General features: G+C 29.8%; 2 protein-coding genes across 2 annotated transcripts; both read left to right on the top strand.

Annotated features, from left to right (window-relative positions):
* The first annotated feature begins 2,945 nt into the window (after window positions 1–2,945).
* Window positions 2,946–7,685, top strand: LOC114402864 (cyclin-dependent kinase E-1-like). The gene is made up of 12 exons (XM_028365548.1): window positions 2,946–3,092; window positions 3,174–3,288; window positions 3,560–3,602; window positions 3,749–3,847; window positions 4,496–4,565; window positions 4,956–5,050; window positions 5,202–5,235; window positions 5,319–5,422; window positions 5,600–5,677; window positions 6,013–6,061; window positions 6,480–6,512; window positions 7,179–7,685. Exons 3-9 carry the CDS (start codon window positions 3,567–3,569, stop codon window positions 5,600–5,602), a joined length of 441 nt encoding a protein of 146 aa, XP_028221349.1. The 5' UTR covers window positions 2,946–3,092; window positions 3,174–3,288; window positions 3,560–3,566; the 3' UTR covers window positions 5,603–5,677; window positions 6,013–6,061; window positions 6,480–6,512; window positions 7,179–7,685.
* Window positions 7,686–9,598: 1,913 nt separating this feature from the next.
* Window positions 9,599–16,335, top strand: LOC114402519 (protein SIEVE ELEMENT OCCLUSION B-like). The gene is made up of 7 exons (XM_028365123.1): window positions 9,599–9,881; window positions 11,355–11,441; window positions 11,925–12,361; window positions 13,368–13,465; window positions 13,588–13,730; window positions 14,486–14,974; window positions 15,513–16,335. Exons 1-7 carry the CDS (start codon window positions 9,678–9,680, stop codon window positions 16,113–16,115), a joined length of 2,061 nt encoding a protein of 686 aa, XP_028220924.1. The 5' UTR covers window positions 9,599–9,677; the 3' UTR covers window positions 16,116–16,335.
* Window positions 16,336–17,251: the final 916 nt, after the last annotated feature.

The raw sequence follows: 17,251 nt of genomic DNA, 5'->3' as shown, positions 1-17,251 counted from the left end.
TATAATAACACATTTTCCCTTCGAGCAAGACTCAACAATCATAACATCAGGACTGTCCTCATGAAAAAATTGGAAAATCTTGAGGAACTCGACATTAGACTCAGAAGTTAAGAAACTACTCGCGTAGGACCCAACTTTCCCACAAACCTAAGTACAACCCAAAAGGTTTGTAAGATAATACTCCTTATTTGCCTTACCATGTTTTCAGGAAAAAGAGGAGGAAAAGGAATAAAGGGACGAGGCATTAAGACTTGGAGAGCAGTCCCGTCCGAGTCTAGATCTGATGTAGCTCCATTGGAGATTGTAGGCCTTGGATCTTGTTCATCAATAGAATCATTTGCTTCATGAATTTTAATGGTAGCGGAATGGAGAAGAAGAAGAGTTGAGAGGAGACGTCACTTCAAGGAGAAGATGAGATTTGTCTTAACATGTTGATCACTTCAAATGTTAGCGCAATGCAGTATGAGATTTGTCTTCCCGTGATGAATCCTCTTTGCTGCGAGGATATGATCTTTGAGGCAATGGAAGAAATTCTAGAGGCAAGAATCTTTGTAATTATCATGAATTGGAAGTTTGCCAAAGCTATTCGCTTGATATACTCGATATTGTTTACTTGAGGGAACTTGTGAATCAGAATGATGGCATTAGAGTTTAAGCCTGGATGAATCCACCCTTCCCTAAAAAACTGCAAAGTGGCATCAAAGACTTCCTGTTTAATAACATCCCAAAAACATTGGTAAAAGTGTCCCCCAAATTTGTTTTGACCTAAAGCTCTAGCTGCATTCATATAAAAACAACCCCCTTGACCTCTTCCATGGATGGAATATTGGTCAAGAGGCAGTTATCCTCCCGCAAGATCAGATTAAGGATGATCTAGTTGACCAAAGAGTTTACTCGAGAGTTGTTGTCACCTCAGGAAATAGAGCAACATATCCTCTCAATTCATTTTCCATTTTTTTTCTTTTTCATTTTGGTATTTAGATTAAATTTTTGCAATTCTATATTTTTGTTTTGATTACAAATTTCAATTATTTAATTTTGTATTTTGTCTTTACTTTTTTGTATTATTGCATTTTATTTTTTTGTATGTTTCTTAAAAAATTGAGTTGCAAATTCGGAATGAAAAAAGAAAAAGCAAAATTGAATATTTTTTTGGCTAATCTTATCTTTCTTGTTGCTATTTTTGTTTTTCTATTTGCTTTTTAAATTTTCTTCTTTTTCTTTAATTATTTGTGTTTTTCCAAACAAAATCAGGTATTTACAAAGCCTAAAACAAAAAATACTAATTATCATCATTATTGTCTCACACGAATTCTTGGCTCTCTTCTTTTTCCTATTTCTTGCATGATATATTCCTCAAAACTAAGAAACAAAAGTTAATTATCATCATCATTGCACATGATATACACCTCAACTCACCCCACATAATGTCTCTCCTATGTTGTATTCGTTCATTCCAGTTCATGCAAATTATTATGCTTTCTTAATTTAATGCTAACAACATAAGCATGAGATTCCCCACATAAGCGCCTCCTAAGGTCAATTTTGTCTCCCTCTACCTCAACTATGATGATGCTCTCCATGTCATCATTTCTAGTTCACTTGCCACAGCCAAATGCTTATAGTTGTTGAACCACAAGATTTTGTTACAGTTCATGGGTGCTACCTCTGAGGCCATTGCCAAAATCTTTCAAGTGCCGCTCGAGAAGCCCTTGAGGTTCAAGGAGTATCACATCGATGGAGACAAATAAGAAGGTGGCAAAGAATTCATGTGGTGCAATGACAATTATAATTAATTAACTTTTTTATTTTTATCTTAGACTTCAATAACTATTGGATACTTATAAAATATGAATCTTTTGATTTTAGTACATAACATTTATTTTTGTTTGATTTTGATATCTCACAAATTTATAATTTTGGAAAAGGTTATTTTCGTAGCTAACCTTTACTTTTGCATGATTTTGGTAATTGACAATCTGTTATTTTTTAAGAAGGCACTTTTCGTAGAAATGACATGGTTGTTGAGTCAACAACTTTTAAATGAACTGGACTTACCAATGCGGTGTTCCATTAACCACGTCATTAGTTAACAAAAGCTCATCAACCACAAAGAGTAAAATCAAACATAAAAATGAGGTACTAAAACAAATAAAAAAAAATTAGCTATCAAAATCAAAGCACCCTTTTAAAAAAAAAAAATAGGGCTTAAGCTCAAAACTATACTCAAACAGATCTGGGGGTAGCCACCGCTGAAACATAAGCTAGCAACAAGAGGCTTAGACAAGCCAGAGGTTACTGAAACATCAATACATCATATATAAAATCTCCTTCCATGTCATGCACACTATTTGTCAAAATATCAACACAATAATTTTTCTCTCTATAGACATGATAAACCAAAACTTGACAAAAATAAAACATTAAATCCTTAATAGCTTTGATCATGTACATGTACTAAAAAGTTATTTAAACCAATAAATTACATACACGATATTTTTTTGAGATTTCATTAACTTTAATTTGTCTCAATACTCTCCTTCTCTTTTTAGCCCTGTAGTACTAATCTCCGTTTGAAAAACATTATGTCAAGATTCCTTCACTACTACAAAAATGGTATTTTATGATGCATCTTTTAAAACGGTTCTATGAAAATTGTCTTTGAAAGAAACACAGTGATATTTTTGTAAATAAATGCAACATCTTTATGACGGTTTTGCAAAAACCGTCTTAGAAGGTTGTCATTCAAGACGGTTTTTAAAAAACCATTTTAGAATATTTTCCACTTAAATAAAAACAAACACGCCTATTCACCTTCATTCCCCTTTCAATTTTCAGACACTACTGCCTACCCCCTTGTGATTGAATAGAACAGAAGAGAGATGGGGGACAAAAGTGGGAGCCAATAGAGTAGGGTGGAGTGGGTTCAATAGTACAATCTTAGGAAAAATCGGCGAAGGCACTTACGGCCTCATCTTGCTCACCTGAACCAAATCCCCGCTGGCACTCCCTCCAAATCCATTGCCATAAAAAAGTTCAAGCAATCCAAGGACGACGACGACGTCTCCCCCACCACCATCTGCAAAATCATGGTAACTAACTTTATTCCTAACCTAACCTTTTCCTTTCCATTTTCAATGCAATTTTTCATTCACTCTTTTTTTATATTGCAGTTGCTGAGGGAGATTACGCACGAGAACCTTGTCAAGCTCGTCAATGTACACATCAACCACGTCGACATGTCTCTCTACCTTGCCTTCGATTATGCCAAGCACGATCTCTATTTCGGTATATCCTTCCATCGAGAAGCATTTTTCCTTTTTGTTGAGTGTGAAATAAATTGTGTGAAATGCGGCAGAAAATTATTAGGCATCATAGGGACAAACTAAACCATTCCATTAATCAGTACATTGTTAAGTCTTTGCTTTGGCAGTTGCTCAATGGACTAAACTATCCGCACAGGTCTGAATTATTAACTGAATTTGAACATCACTCTTTTTTTTTATTAGTGTTTCTTTTGTAAATAGATATAATATTTTGCATTTTTTTGGTTGCGTAGTAATTGGATGATACATCAAGATTTGAAGCCATCAAATATATTGGTATGGTTTTGGCTGCCTCCTTGTCACTATACACTAACTTGTTCTTTTAATGCTAGCTATAGTCGTTAGTATTTTGAAATTTCAACTTCGTTTCTCAGGTTTTGATTAGTGTACTTTGTTTTTTTTAATGAACTTTCTTTGGCCAGGTTATGAGTGAAGGAGAGGAGCATGGAGTTGTTAAGATGGCTGACTTTGGACTTGCGAGGATATATCAAGCTCCTTTGAAGCCGTTATGTGACAATGGGGTATGACCTAGTCTGTGTCTAGAAATGTTAATCAAAATTTATATTTGAGGCCTAGTTTTTATCTTTTGATCTGTGGGAATCGAAGATAGGTACTCATGCCTAGTTTAATGTAATCCATAAGTTATTAGTCAAAGTGTTAAAATGAAGTAATTTTATAATCTCATTATCAATAGATAATATGGAATACGTTTAATCTATTTTGCAACATAGTTAATCTCATATAGGATTTAATCAATTTTTCTAAACTTATTTTAATATTTTATATGCGATACATCTAGAAAAACACGGTAAACATTGATCATGATAGTCCCTGATTTTATAAGACCCCCCTCCTAAAATGTCATTCTCTTTAGTGTTTTTCTACTATTTAAAATATCTTAGTCAAATAGAAATAAAGTATATATTCTAAATTTTGTTCAAATTGACTCTCAATAGAAGAAATAAATTAACGTAATATGTATATAAAATAAAAAAATATGAAAAGAATCTTCTATTGAATTTGTGATGTGTTACACTTATCAGACATACTAACATGCAAGTTGTTGTAACCTGAATATAAGAGATACTAACATGCAGGTTGCTTAAACATGGATTGTTTGCTCTAATTTGATTATTGGTTTCCTAAATATAAGAGATACTAACATGCAGGTTGTTGTAACCATTTGGTATCATGCACCTGAGTTGCTTCTTGGACCAAAACATTATACCAGTGTTGTTGGTATCCTTTTATTGAAGTTTTAGTTTCTTTGTGTTGGGTATCAAGGTGATTTTCTTTTTGTTTCATTCATATTTTCCAGTCAAGGAATTGTTGTGCTATGGCATAGTTAGCTTTATAGTTACATGTTTCTGGTTCTGTTATTCCCAGTTTGACTAGAGACATCTGCTTAAATGAGTCATGTTTTTGCTGAATTGAAGATGTCCACAAGATTGACATAATATTTACATTTTAATTTATCCATTTGGATGTTGGGGAAGTTTCCACTATGGTACACATAATCCACAATTAAACTTGTCTATAGTGTATAGTAACTGAATGTGTCTGTAGCATTTTCTCACTATTCTAAAAGTGGTCCAATACTCGATCATTTTTCCTTAAATATACATTTAGATATGTGGATTGTGGGATGCATTTTTGCTAAGTTGTTGACCTTGAAGCCACTATTTCAAGGGGCAGTAGTTAAAGCTACACCAAATCCCTTTCAGGTACTTGATGCAATAACTTATAGCTTTCTGGTTCTGTAGTTAAATTATGTGCCACTGATTTAGCTTTCTTTAGGTTGGTGTTGAAATAATTTTTATATTAGTGTAGTCTTTGCCTTTTGGATTTTGTATAATTGTTGTTCTCATTGTGTAGCTTGATCAACTTGACAAGATATTTAAGGTTTTAGGTAATTTATCTGTTTAGAGTTTTGCTTTTTCCCTGTTGGTGGACATTCATTCTGCTGATGAATATTCTAGAGTTATATCACAGGACATTGTTACTATGCAAGGCCATCCCACATTAGAAAAGTGGCCTTCCTTAGTAAGTCTTCCACATTGGCAACAAGATGTGCAACATATACAAGGACACAAATAGTAAGATCTTTTCATTTTTTTATGTGATTATACAATTATATGTAGGAATCATCTTTTCCTTTAGTATGTAGTCTTTCCTTACTTTCTCCTTTACTAACCTATTACTCTTTGAATTTTAAAATTAAATTGAGTTTTTTCTACCGTTAAATTAATGGATTTTCTTTCTTATGTGTAAAGTGACAATGCCGGTCTCTATAATGTTATACACCTGTCTCCAAAAAACCTTGCATATGACCTCTTGTCAAAGATGCTTAAGTAAGTATTTTCCTTCTTATATTTTAAAATTTTTATTTTTGCTATGTCTATACGGAAAATGAAAAATGATGTGTTCCATTTTCCATTTGAGTAATCCAAAATTGAACTCAAGGTGCAGTACAATCAGTTTTATATACTTGTGGTTGGTATTGACACTCCCTCCTAAATAGTGATGAGGTGCATAAATGGGTCACAAGTCACAACATTTCCTTTCTTTGCCTAAGCATTGATACGTAAATATGAGCATGAGATTTCATTACTTTTACTTGTAACTATATCATTATCACCTATTACCCCTGCTAACTTTTTGTTGCTTTAATGGTCATGATCTCTAGATTTTCAGTTTCAACCTCAAGCTATCTCTTCCTGCTTTGTATGTACATGGTAATTATCCCAATTCTAAATGTTGTGATGCAGATGCTTTTAGTGTAAATTATTCACCATGTGAACCATAAATCTATTTCGTTTAATAGCAGCACAAGCTTTGGAGCATGAGTAGGACTCTTTTTCTTCTCCTTTGTTCTTGTTTCTATTATGTGTGTCTAACCTTGAAAAGTATGATTTTAAGTTTTTTAAGTTATTAGTTTTTCAATGTTTACTAAAATCTTCACTTAGTTTTACGTTTTCCCCCATGTATGTTCTATTTCTTGACATATGACCTATGGTGCACTGAAAATGATGTGGTTGCTATCTTGTTGTATAAATATAGTTAAGGACTGTGCATTGTGACTTTTGGTTATATTAGTTCCATTTTTGTAGTTCAGATGTTAGTTGACAAGCATCCTTATGCTCTGTTTGCCAGGTACTTCAAAATTGAACCATTACCTGGACGGAAGTAAGATCCTACCTTCCCATTGTTGGTTATTCTGGGCTGGCTTTTATTCTTAAATTCAATGGATAAGACCTGTTCCCATCATTCTTGATTACTTCTAATTTATTTAAAATTTTGTTTGGAAGATTTATAAACAAAAATATTGTGCAGTTATTTTGTGTTCTAAAAAAAAATATCCTTGTCCTCATGAAGCACTATTCCACTAATGTTTATTTTCTTATTTTTCATATTCTTATTCTTGGTTATGCAGTTAAAAAGTAGTACAAAATATATAAAATAGTACGTTAAGAATTAATATTTAACTTATATATTGAAAGCAATGCGTTAAGAATTAATATATAAAATAATATTATTAAAAATAAAATAATTAAGAATTATTGAGAACATTAAATATTTTTTAAAATTATTTTTTCACTTTTAATTCATCAAAAAATACCCTTAAAATAATAGTCACTAAAACTATTTAATCAATAGTGATAAAGTAGAAATAAAGGAGAGGAAAATAAAAAAAAAATCATTTTAATTTTTTATACCCATTTTCTCTTTTCTTTTATATGTTTTTTTATTTCTCTCTTTCTTTTCATGACATCATATATGCATTTTTATTTTTAGTAGTCATATTATTTTACTCTGTTTATTTAATTCCATTAATTGAATGTCTATTTGTAGGTTGCATGGCTTACAACTTTTTCATAGGTACTTACTCATACTGGGGCCCAAAGCTGGCTATAATATATATTACATGGTGAGAATTTGCTTCATCTCTGTACTCCAAGGGCGCTTATCGCAGCAAAAGTGAATGCAAAGTCCCAGGGTCAGAACCTGCTCTGATACCATGTTAGATTTCATCTTAAAATCAATTGACATTAAGTGGAGTTGCCCAACAAATATATAAGCTGCACTCCAAGGATTGAGGCAGCCGATGTGAGACTTGGGTATTTCCCAATATAGTTGTTCCTTCTTTCTTATATATCTATTGTTTCTTGCATGCAATTTATTCATGCCTAGTGAGTAAATAAACTTTCAATGTAAGATATAATATGAAGTTGGATTACTTTAGTAGACTAAAACAGATTTGATATTTGGAGGAATTACAATTATATGTGGAATAACGGGCACTTTAGCGGGAGGGATTATATGAGTAACACCTTATCAAATGCATTTAAGGTTGGAATTTAAATTCAGATAAACTTATTTATTATATGTTTACATGCACTTGAAAATATTAAGACTTTAATTTAAATTGCTTCACTTGAGGTATTGACCAGCCTCTTATGCGAGGCATGTGTAACAACAATAAGTTTTGATCATCATGGTTGCAGTTTTGAAATTCTTAAATTGCATGTGAGAGGTGGGAAAAAGTGTTCTATAATACTGATATTCCGGATGAGTATTGTAATATCGAATATATTAACTTAAAGTGTAGCCATGAATGATTGAATTGCTAAAATATCATCTATGAATATTTTAGCAACTATGATGTTGCCAAGTTAAATTCTTGATTAATGATTATGTTTTGAAGTAAAATCACTTCTATGTTTGGGAAATTAGATGAAAATTTGCTCTCTGAGAATAGTCATCTTGATATTGATTGCAACAAATATATATGAAATTTTTAATTTTAAAAAAATATATTTTAAGACGGTTCTCTGAAAAATTATTGTAGAATATAGACATTCTAAAATATTTTTTTTAGAAAAATCATCTTAAAATCCTATATATATATATTAAAAAATATTCTAGGAAGGTTCTCTAAAAAATTATATTATAATCCTCAATATATTTTATTTAAAAAAATATTTTAAGTTGGTTGTTTAAAAAATTGTCTTTGATTGTAGTCATTCTAAGACATTTTTTCGGATAATTATCTTTGAATTCTCAATTTTTATTTTTTATTTTAAAAAATATATATTATAAAAAATTATTTGCCTAAAAATTGTCTTAGGATGACAACCTTTTTAAGACAATTTTTTAAAAACCCTTATAAAAAGTTAAACTTTGTCTATAAATGTGCAAATTAACCGTCATCAAAAGTATGCTTTCCATTAGTGTTGCATTTGACTAATTTTCTTAATTATTTTAAAAAATATCATATCATATATTCTCATAGAAATTTATTTGAAAACGTTAAAAAAGGAAAATTATATATAATTTCAAAAAATTGTTCACCTATATCTATATAAAAAAGGTACGTTTAGCCGTCGTCACGTGTCAACAGTGTTAAACAATTTTTTATTTTTTTATTTTTAATTAATGTTTTGCCTTTTTTGTCTCTCTCTTTTTTTCTTTTTTTTTTTATTTCTTCTTTGTCACTTAAAAATCCATACATTGCGCGGGATTCACTCCTAGTTATTATTTTACTCACCCATATGTTTCCGTTATCATTGCAAGTATCCATAGTTGTTACACCTTTGTTGCCATGTACGATTCATTTCTTGTATGTTTCATCGAGCCTAATGCTTTTCTTATCCTCATTCTTTTCTTGAAAAGCAACATTAGAAAGTGCAACATGTTTTCATATCCACATTCTTTTCTTGAAAAGCAAAATTCTAGGGAATTAAGCCTCGTAAAAGTTGCTCATAGGATTACTGTATCATCAATGCTCTTGACTAATAATCTATTGATACACAGATATATTTATCAAATTAAAAATATACTTAATAACTATTTAATCAGAATTGATAGAATTATTCCTTAACTTAAGAAATCTTAATCAATTTAAAATATTAAACTATCTACATGTCACATAAATATTAATCAAAACTATAAATAACATGATAATCTAAATCACCTAATAATTTTTTATCAAGCAAACTTGAAGGCTAGAGTATATTATGAAATTGATAAGACAATCATATAATTAATTTTCAACTATCATAACATATATAGGGATCATAGAGAAAAACTTACATTAATAAGTTGCGAAGATGCTTTCTTGTGTGGACAGTTAATTATATCCATGCTTTTTTTAGTCCCTTCTATGCTCATGAAGCGATTCATTTATTGTGCTATGGCCTTACGTAAGAATTAATTATAAAATAATGCTCTATGCTTTTGCTAACTATAAATAATAAGCCAATACAAAAGAAAGAGGCATCGTTGCTTACTTTGAAATTAAATTTGACTTGTAGGATATTGTAGGCTAGCAAGGCTGAACTAATCACCAACATGTCCCATTCACTTTCAAGTACTAATGTGCAGGAACAGGAAGGAATGCAGAACCCATTTGAATTCAGTGAAGACAAGATCCTGGATGATGTTTACAGAACCCATTTCGATTGTTTTGAGAAGTGCGATGTGACATCTCTGCAAACGGTTGCTTCAAATGTTATCAACCACTCGATCGATATCTCAGAGAAGGTCATTAGTAAGGTAATATGGTTACACCCTTTTCAACGTACGTTTTGCATACAATCAAACGAAGTAATAATTCGTCCAAATTTATAAGAAATTGAAAGAATTAAATCTAAATCGTATAATGATAAATAGATGATTAAGATTTAATATAAAAAATTATGAGATTTTAAAAAAAAAAATTATATAAGTTCTTCCATATCTAAAATTAAGAGGTGAAATAATAGTACATGTAAAGAGCATGTGGATCGGTGTTGTCTAGTTCAAATATTTTATGAGTTGAATATATATTAATTATTGTCTATTGGATTTTATGCCTAAATTTTACAAAAATAAAATAAAATAGTATTGAGTCAAATAGACCTAATTGTTTTCAAACCAACATTCTATGAGTCCGACCTAGCTCTCCCACCCAAATTAACACATTCTTTCTACCTAAAATTCAAGAGTTCAATCCAACTTTATTTATGCAGTGTTCAGTTTCGGACATCTAGTCATTCATTGTCACCTTGATCTACTAAAAATGATGTTGAGTTTCTATTAATATATGTTTAGATGAGTACTCTTTTAAAGGATTAAAACTTTATATACCTACATTTTTCATTTGCAAAAATCAAATCATTTGTAACATGTATGGATTTATATATGTCTATTTAGAAATGAAGATTTATGTATAAAGTTGACAAATATTAAAAAAATTAGCATTTAAAATTGAAATTATTTTTAAAAGACTTAAATATGTTTTTGGTCCTAAATAAATATTTAAATTTTGTGCTTATTTCTTGAATTTTTTTTTCTTTGTGGTTGTTTCTTACTATTTAAAATTTTGTCTCTACTCTTACGTCAGATTCGTCAAATGGGTGTTGACGTGTTCGCTAAAGACACACCTCACTTGTCTATGTGTATGCTAATGTAAAATGCATCAGGTTTTTTAACTTTTAAAATCAGTTATATTTATATCCGATGTAGAAAATATTATTATTCTATACATTGGTTAAAAATTCCTCCTGTCATCCACATTCCTTATGATGTAGAATAATAAAGTTTTTTATATGGGTTATAAATGCAATTTAAAAAGTTGAAAAATCTAAATTTTTTTTCACAAGTGGACATGTGATGTATCCTTTTAATAGACATGTCAGCAATTATTTGATGGAATCTAACAGCAAGAAATAGAGTAAAAAAAAATCATAGAGAACAATCACAAAGAAAAATAATTTCAGAAAACAATTACATAATAATTTGAGTATTTTTCAGAGATTAAAAATATATTTAAATCATTTTTAAAATAAACAAGTAAATGTATATTAATTATAATAAATTAATCTCACATACCAATATATCATTGATTTGAATAAAAATGAATTCAAATCCTTTAAATAAGATATCAACATACCTCTTCAAAATGCTTTTTATATATTTCTATTGAATGAATGCAGTTGCCTTTTCGCACTATATACCATAAAGTATATTACATGATTTTATGAACAGGGTGACCAACTCAGGGAACAGTTCAGTGAAGAAATTAACATAAGTTCCCAACAACTTACTGCCAAACTGAGGCGGATTGCTTACCTGGTGACTTTTTACTTTTGATTCTTAAATTGCTTACCTGATGATATTGCTGATTATCTATTTTGTGTTAACTACAAATTTAATTAAACTATTCATGAAAATAATGAACGAACATAGGCGCTGTATATAATTAAACTATAATTTTTTGGGGCAAAATTAAACTATAATCTTTTATGCCTCTAGAATAAAAAATGATTAGTTTTTCGTGAAACAACTGTACACATTGTACAAATTTGGGTTTCAAAACTATTTAATTTAATGTTATTAAAATACTGTTTCATTTTCTTCTTTCGTACTTTTAATTCGAATAATTGTATTAAAATTATGTTTAAGATGACATTGTAAATTATAATTTCTTTTTATAAATAACCATTTTGGTAATTAAATGTGTAAACCGATAATAATTTAATCTCTAAAAAAAAATCTAATTTAGTTCTAAATGTGTAAACAGATGATAAAAATTTAAAGTGATTGTTGGACTTGTAGATGATATGCACTCCTCGTGGTGAACACTTCGGGCATCGCACAACAATGTTGATTCTAGAACAACTGAAACATTATTCTTGGGATGCAAAAGTATTGATAGTTCAAGCAGCTTTTTCCCTAGAATATGGGAAATTCATGTACCTTCCCCTGACCACACAATGCCAGCAGCAGATTGAAAATTTATTTGCAGATTTGAATGGACTTCTAATGGTTCCTCAAAACACACAGCATCTCCCTTACTTCAACAGTGTGGTGAAGAAGGCAATGCAAATGATTGAATGCATCATTGAGTGGAAGAGGCTAATTAGTTTAGGGCATGACATAAAAGATGTACCCACCTTGGCAGAAACTTTTCACCAGATCCCTGTTGTTGTCTACTGGGCGATCTTCACCTTTGTCAGTTGTACAGGTCAAATTGATGAGTTCACAGATTATAAGTAAGTTTAATTAGTATATAATTATTATTGTTTGATTTAGTTGTTGAGAAATGCTAGTAACACACTATATACCACTCTCTAATGAATGTATTCTTTCTTACTAGTATTAGCTAAAATATTGGAAATCACAAAATAATGATTATTCTGTATTTAATATTTTTTTATCATAATTTTGTGATTTTTAATGAATTTCAATTGATAAGAAAAAATGTTTAAAAGAAATTGTTAGAGAGAATGTTATTAGCACTACTAGTAAATTTATGTTAAAAAAATTAATAAGAATTTTAAGATCTTGTTAGCATTGCATTGGTTAAAAATAAAAACACTACAATTTTTTTTAATTCATGTTGTTAAGTAATAATATTAATTTATGACATAAAAATGATATTGATAGCAAATTGATTTCAAGGAATTTAACATGACAATCATATGAATTTTTTTATATAAATTGCCTTTTTAAATCTCCCATGTGTTCAAAACGATTGATGAAAGATTTAAAAATAAAATTTAGCAAAAGAATATGAGTGATTGTTTTGTTAGACTTTTTGATAATGTTTCAATTGTCAATAAATTATCAGCATCGTTGTTACGTTATTTGTATCATCCTATAAAATGTTACCTTTTTTTCAACTTATATTATTAAATTTTGAAAACTTGAAATATAAAAATATAAAGGTTGTTGATTATGCCAAAACTAAAACATATTGAATACATGAATAAAAGTTAAAACAAATAGCTGTTGGCACTTATGTGTTTTACAAAATATAAACAAAATATCAATTTTTATTAGTCTCGTTAATTCATACATATGCTATACATAAATTTTAAAAAAGGACCATATGACTTATATATGTGATTAATTATAAGAATTATGATAGAATTTTTACCAACATCTTTATCATCTAATTTCTCAAGAACAAAATAGGTATCTACTCTAATTTTTATTATTTAAATAATAGATCGAACAAATTTAATTATTTTTCATGTCACATTTACTGATTGTAAGGGTTCAGAGACATGAATTATCGAAAAGCTTTGAGCCTAAGCTTGACTCCATTCTAGGAAAATTTAAGGAATTTCTGGAAAGGTGTAGCAAGGAGATAGGTTAGTTAATTATGTACTTCGTACCTTATTCCCTTCCTAATGCAATTTCTAAACTATTGAAGATTGCTGAATTGAAGTTCATAATCTCTTATAGAGGTATTATGTGTGCTCTTAATTTGCAGTGAGGATAGAAGACTACACCAGGCGTGAGAAAATTGTGATTCATACTGGTAAAAATATTGTAAAGGTTTTGAAAGCACTCATAATCTCCAGAGAGAACAGGGATTTAAGACAGAATGTGTTTAATGTCCTTACTGGAGAACAGGTAGCCACTAGGATCTAGTCAACTAATATTTTGTTTTAGGAAACAGAACATAAATAATTAAAAAATGGTTAAAATTAAATTAATATATTTTTAGAATTAATATGTTGAACTTAACAAACATCTGTTTAGTTTTTATATTCTCTACAAAATGAATATATTGGCTGGGGATGAATTGATGAAATAAATAAAAAATGAAAAGTAACATGGAAGAATTTTGTATTATAAGTAAAACACATTGCTTTATTTATAAAAAAATAGTGATCATAAGAAAAAATTATGCATAACAATGTGAAATTAACTTTTTAATTTGGTGGCATCACTGGCTTTTCCATTACACAATTTGCCTCCTTTAGTTAGAATGATTAAAATCATTTGTTGCATCTTATTAATCCTGTTCCTTGATAATAAAAAAAATAAAATTGATACACCTCTCTTAATTAGTTGATAGAATTTTGTTTTCTCTTTAGTTGGAAGTAGTTTGAGACGGAAGAAAAGATATTCTTTGAGTTTATTTTTTAATTTCCCATTCTCCACTATAATAGTATTAGCCATAAAACTAAAAAGGAGTTTAATTTCTATAAACTTTAATATTAATTACCAATTAAAAATCATAGTAATTTTTAAATTAATTATTATAAAATTCAAAAATCTTACTCATACATGTCAATTTATAGATATAAGTATAACAAACTTTTATACTGTCCGTGAATTTTAATTATAAATTCTTCACGAGTTTAATATATTAACCCTAACAGGTTAAAATCGAAGAGTTTAAGAAGTATGTCTTATTATTCATTTCGGGCCTTGATAAAATTGAAGATGAGATTCGGCTTCTAAAATCAATACACGAGAAGTTGAAGGAAAAACCGAGAGAAGTAGAAGGCTATAGGAGTGAGGATTTCAAGATTTTGTGGATCCCCATTGTGGATGAATGGAATGAGGAACGTAGGAAAAAATTAGAAAGTCATTTACAGTGTAATAAGTTTGGATGGTACGTAGTCAAATATTTCAATTTCGAAACAGGCATGAAGCTTATTAAAGAGGTGTTCAAGTACAAGGAAAAGCCTATTATTGCATTAATAAATCCTCAAGGTAAGGTGGAAAACATAGACACTAAGCAAATTATATCTGTGTGGGGCATCGATGGGTTTCCTTTCAGAACCTCTGATCACTATCGACTTACTCAGCAATGGAACTGGTTTTGGTCTGAAATGACCAAACTCAACCAAGGAATAGAGAGCTTGGTAAGTACTCAATGCTTAAATCATTGCATAACGATTTGATATATATGTATATGCATGATGACTAGCTAGTTGTATATAATGTACTAATTCTAAGTATAAAACTTGTATTCTTTATTTAACAGATATAAAAATTAATTTAATAATGGTAGAATGTAAAACATAAATATATATAAAGTAGAATTTCTAATTAAATATAAGGATAAATATGTTTTTAATCATCAGAAAATTCATCAAATGTGATTGTAGCTTCTTAGGAAAGATGTTGACAGACATGTAAGATATGCGAATATAAAAAAATAAAAAAATCGGTATGTAAGTCTTACTTAATAAGCGTGTTCATTAAATATGGATTAGTGGTAAAACTTATTTAGTAAAATGATCACATTAATTTAACTTATATGAAATCGAGTTAGAAAGTGTATATATAAAAGTGTGTTGTTAGTAATAATATTCTTTTCTCTCTTATATATTATAGTGCAAATTAATATCACCCTAATTGTAATGACCAAGATACATATATATAATGTGCGAAAATCAGATCGAAGAGGATTGTTATCTCTTCATCTATGGTGGCATGGACACAAAGTGGATCCAAGAATTTGCAACTGCCATAGAGACATTGAAGAGGGACGTTGCGAAACTCAAGTTGAATATAAACACCACAATAGAGTCATACCAACTAGGAAAGGATGACCCCAAAGCTATTCCACACTTTTGGATTGCCATTGATAGCTTGCTTACAAGGAGGAAACAAATGAAGAAGGGCATTGACTTTGCAACAAGTGAAGAAATAAAAAGGTTGTTGTTCCTCAAACAAGATCCTAAGGGATGGGCCATTCTTAGTAAAGGGCACAATGTGAAGTTACTTGGTCATGGTGAGGCCATGTGTCGCACGGTCAAGGACTTTGGCATGTGGCATGGAAAGTTGCATGAAGAAGTGAGTTTTGATGTGGCTTTCAGAGAATACTATGAGGAAATAATGAAGGATAATAAAGACTGTTCCAAAAAATGTTTAAATGTAATTTCTTCTGGTTATGCCATGGATATATTGGAACGAATAGTGTGCCCTAAAAAGGATTGTCGGCGTCCGATGGAGGTAGCTTCTGTTAGTTACAAGTGTTGTCATGACCGTAAGAAATAGACAATTAATGTTACTATATGCATGCATGAGAATATTTGGTGAAACCATTGGTGCTTGCATGCACACATATATGGGACTTTACCTTTGGCTTAAATTTGTACATGTATGTTTATTATTTAGGTGAATCAATGTATTTAGATGATGCGTTTAAAAAATGTATCTTAGATAATAAAGTTATGGCACAAGTACAAGTAAATAATAGTGATTTCCATATGCAGTATGTTTGTGTGTTTGTCAATGAATTCGTTTCAAAAAAAATGTTGAAAAATAATTGTTGTATATCACTTTTATTTACACAAACCTTTCAAAATATGGCATTAGCAGTAAAGCGGTGAGTCAAAAATGCCGGCAAAGTTTGAGGAAAACAATTGTTGAGAAAATAATTAAAATTATAATATATGAATTAAATGTAATTTGATAATATCATCTCGATAATTTTATATATTTAATGGTATTATTTAAATATTAATTATATTTAATGATATTAAAAAAATACTTTACTAATAATGCTATTCATAATTTTTAGGACTTGTACAGGGGCGGAAGTAGGTATATGCCAGCAGGGCAGTCACCCCCTCCCCAAAGATCACATACCTCAATATTTCCAGTTAAGAAAAAAAATCCCTCCCTTACATTTCACAAACTAAATCCGCTTGTTTCTGTTTTTTGTGATAGTTCCTCTAAAATATTATATACATTATAACAAATAATTCTCATTCACACTGAAAACTTATTTTTTTAGTATATATTTACCCTGCCAAATGGGTCAATCCTATCCATTAATTGAAACCCTTTTAAATTTAATCAACTTATAATCAAAAGTTTGGGTTTTTTAGGCAATAATTTCATAAGCCTAATTATTTCATCATAGTTGTCTCTCCGAGTGAGAAGTCCTCTTCCTCTCCCCTCTCCCTTAGATTAATTATTAACATTTAAAAATTGATGTTAAGTGGATATATTATTATCAATTTTTTATAAAAACTGAGGATATTTGATTAATTATTAACATCCATTTTTATAAAAAAAAATTGTTGTATTTTTTCTCAAATTAAAATCAATTTTCTTCTCTTCCTTGTCTTTAGGTTCACTCTCACCTTCAACACTCTTAGTGGCAGGGTTGCTCACTCCCTTCCTCC

This window comes from Glycine soja, chromosome 20 (genome assembly GCF_004193775.1).
Source record: "Glycine soja cultivar W05 chromosome 20, ASM419377v2, whole genome shotgun sequence".
In the NCBI taxonomy this organism is placed as follows: domain Eukaryota; kingdom Viridiplantae; phylum Streptophyta; class Magnoliopsida; order Fabales; family Fabaceae; genus Glycine; species Glycine soja.
The sequence above is the reverse complement of the archived record's forward strand: the minus strand, read 5'-3'. Positions and strand labels throughout refer to the sequence as shown.

Excerpts from the sequence above, each read along its gene's own strand:
- LOC114402864 (XM_028365548.1), top strand. The coding sequence starts at position 3,567 with ATGATACATCAAGATTTGAAGCCATCAAATATATTG. Across the intron at positions 3,603-3,748 it reads TGAAGCCATCAAATATATTG|GTTATGAGTGAAGGAGAGGA; the intron begins GTATGGTTTTGG and ends TTCTTTGGCCAG. Across the intron at positions 5,236-5,318 it reads CAAGATATTTAAGGTTTTAG|GACATTGTTACTATGCAAGG; the intron begins GTAATTTATCTG and ends GTTATATCACAG.
- LOC114402519 (XM_028365123.1), top strand. The coding sequence starts at position 9,678 with ATGTCCCATTCACTTTCAAGTACTAATGTGCAGGAACAGGAAGGAATG. Across the intron at positions 12,362-13,367 it reads GATGAGTTCACAGATTATAA|GGTTCAGAGACATGAATTAT; the intron begins GTAAGTTTAATT and ends ACTGATTGTAAG. Across the intron at positions 14,975-15,512 it reads ACCAAGGAATAGAGAGCTTG|ATCGAAGAGGATTGTTATCT; the intron begins GTAAGTACTCAA and ends TGCGAAAATCAG.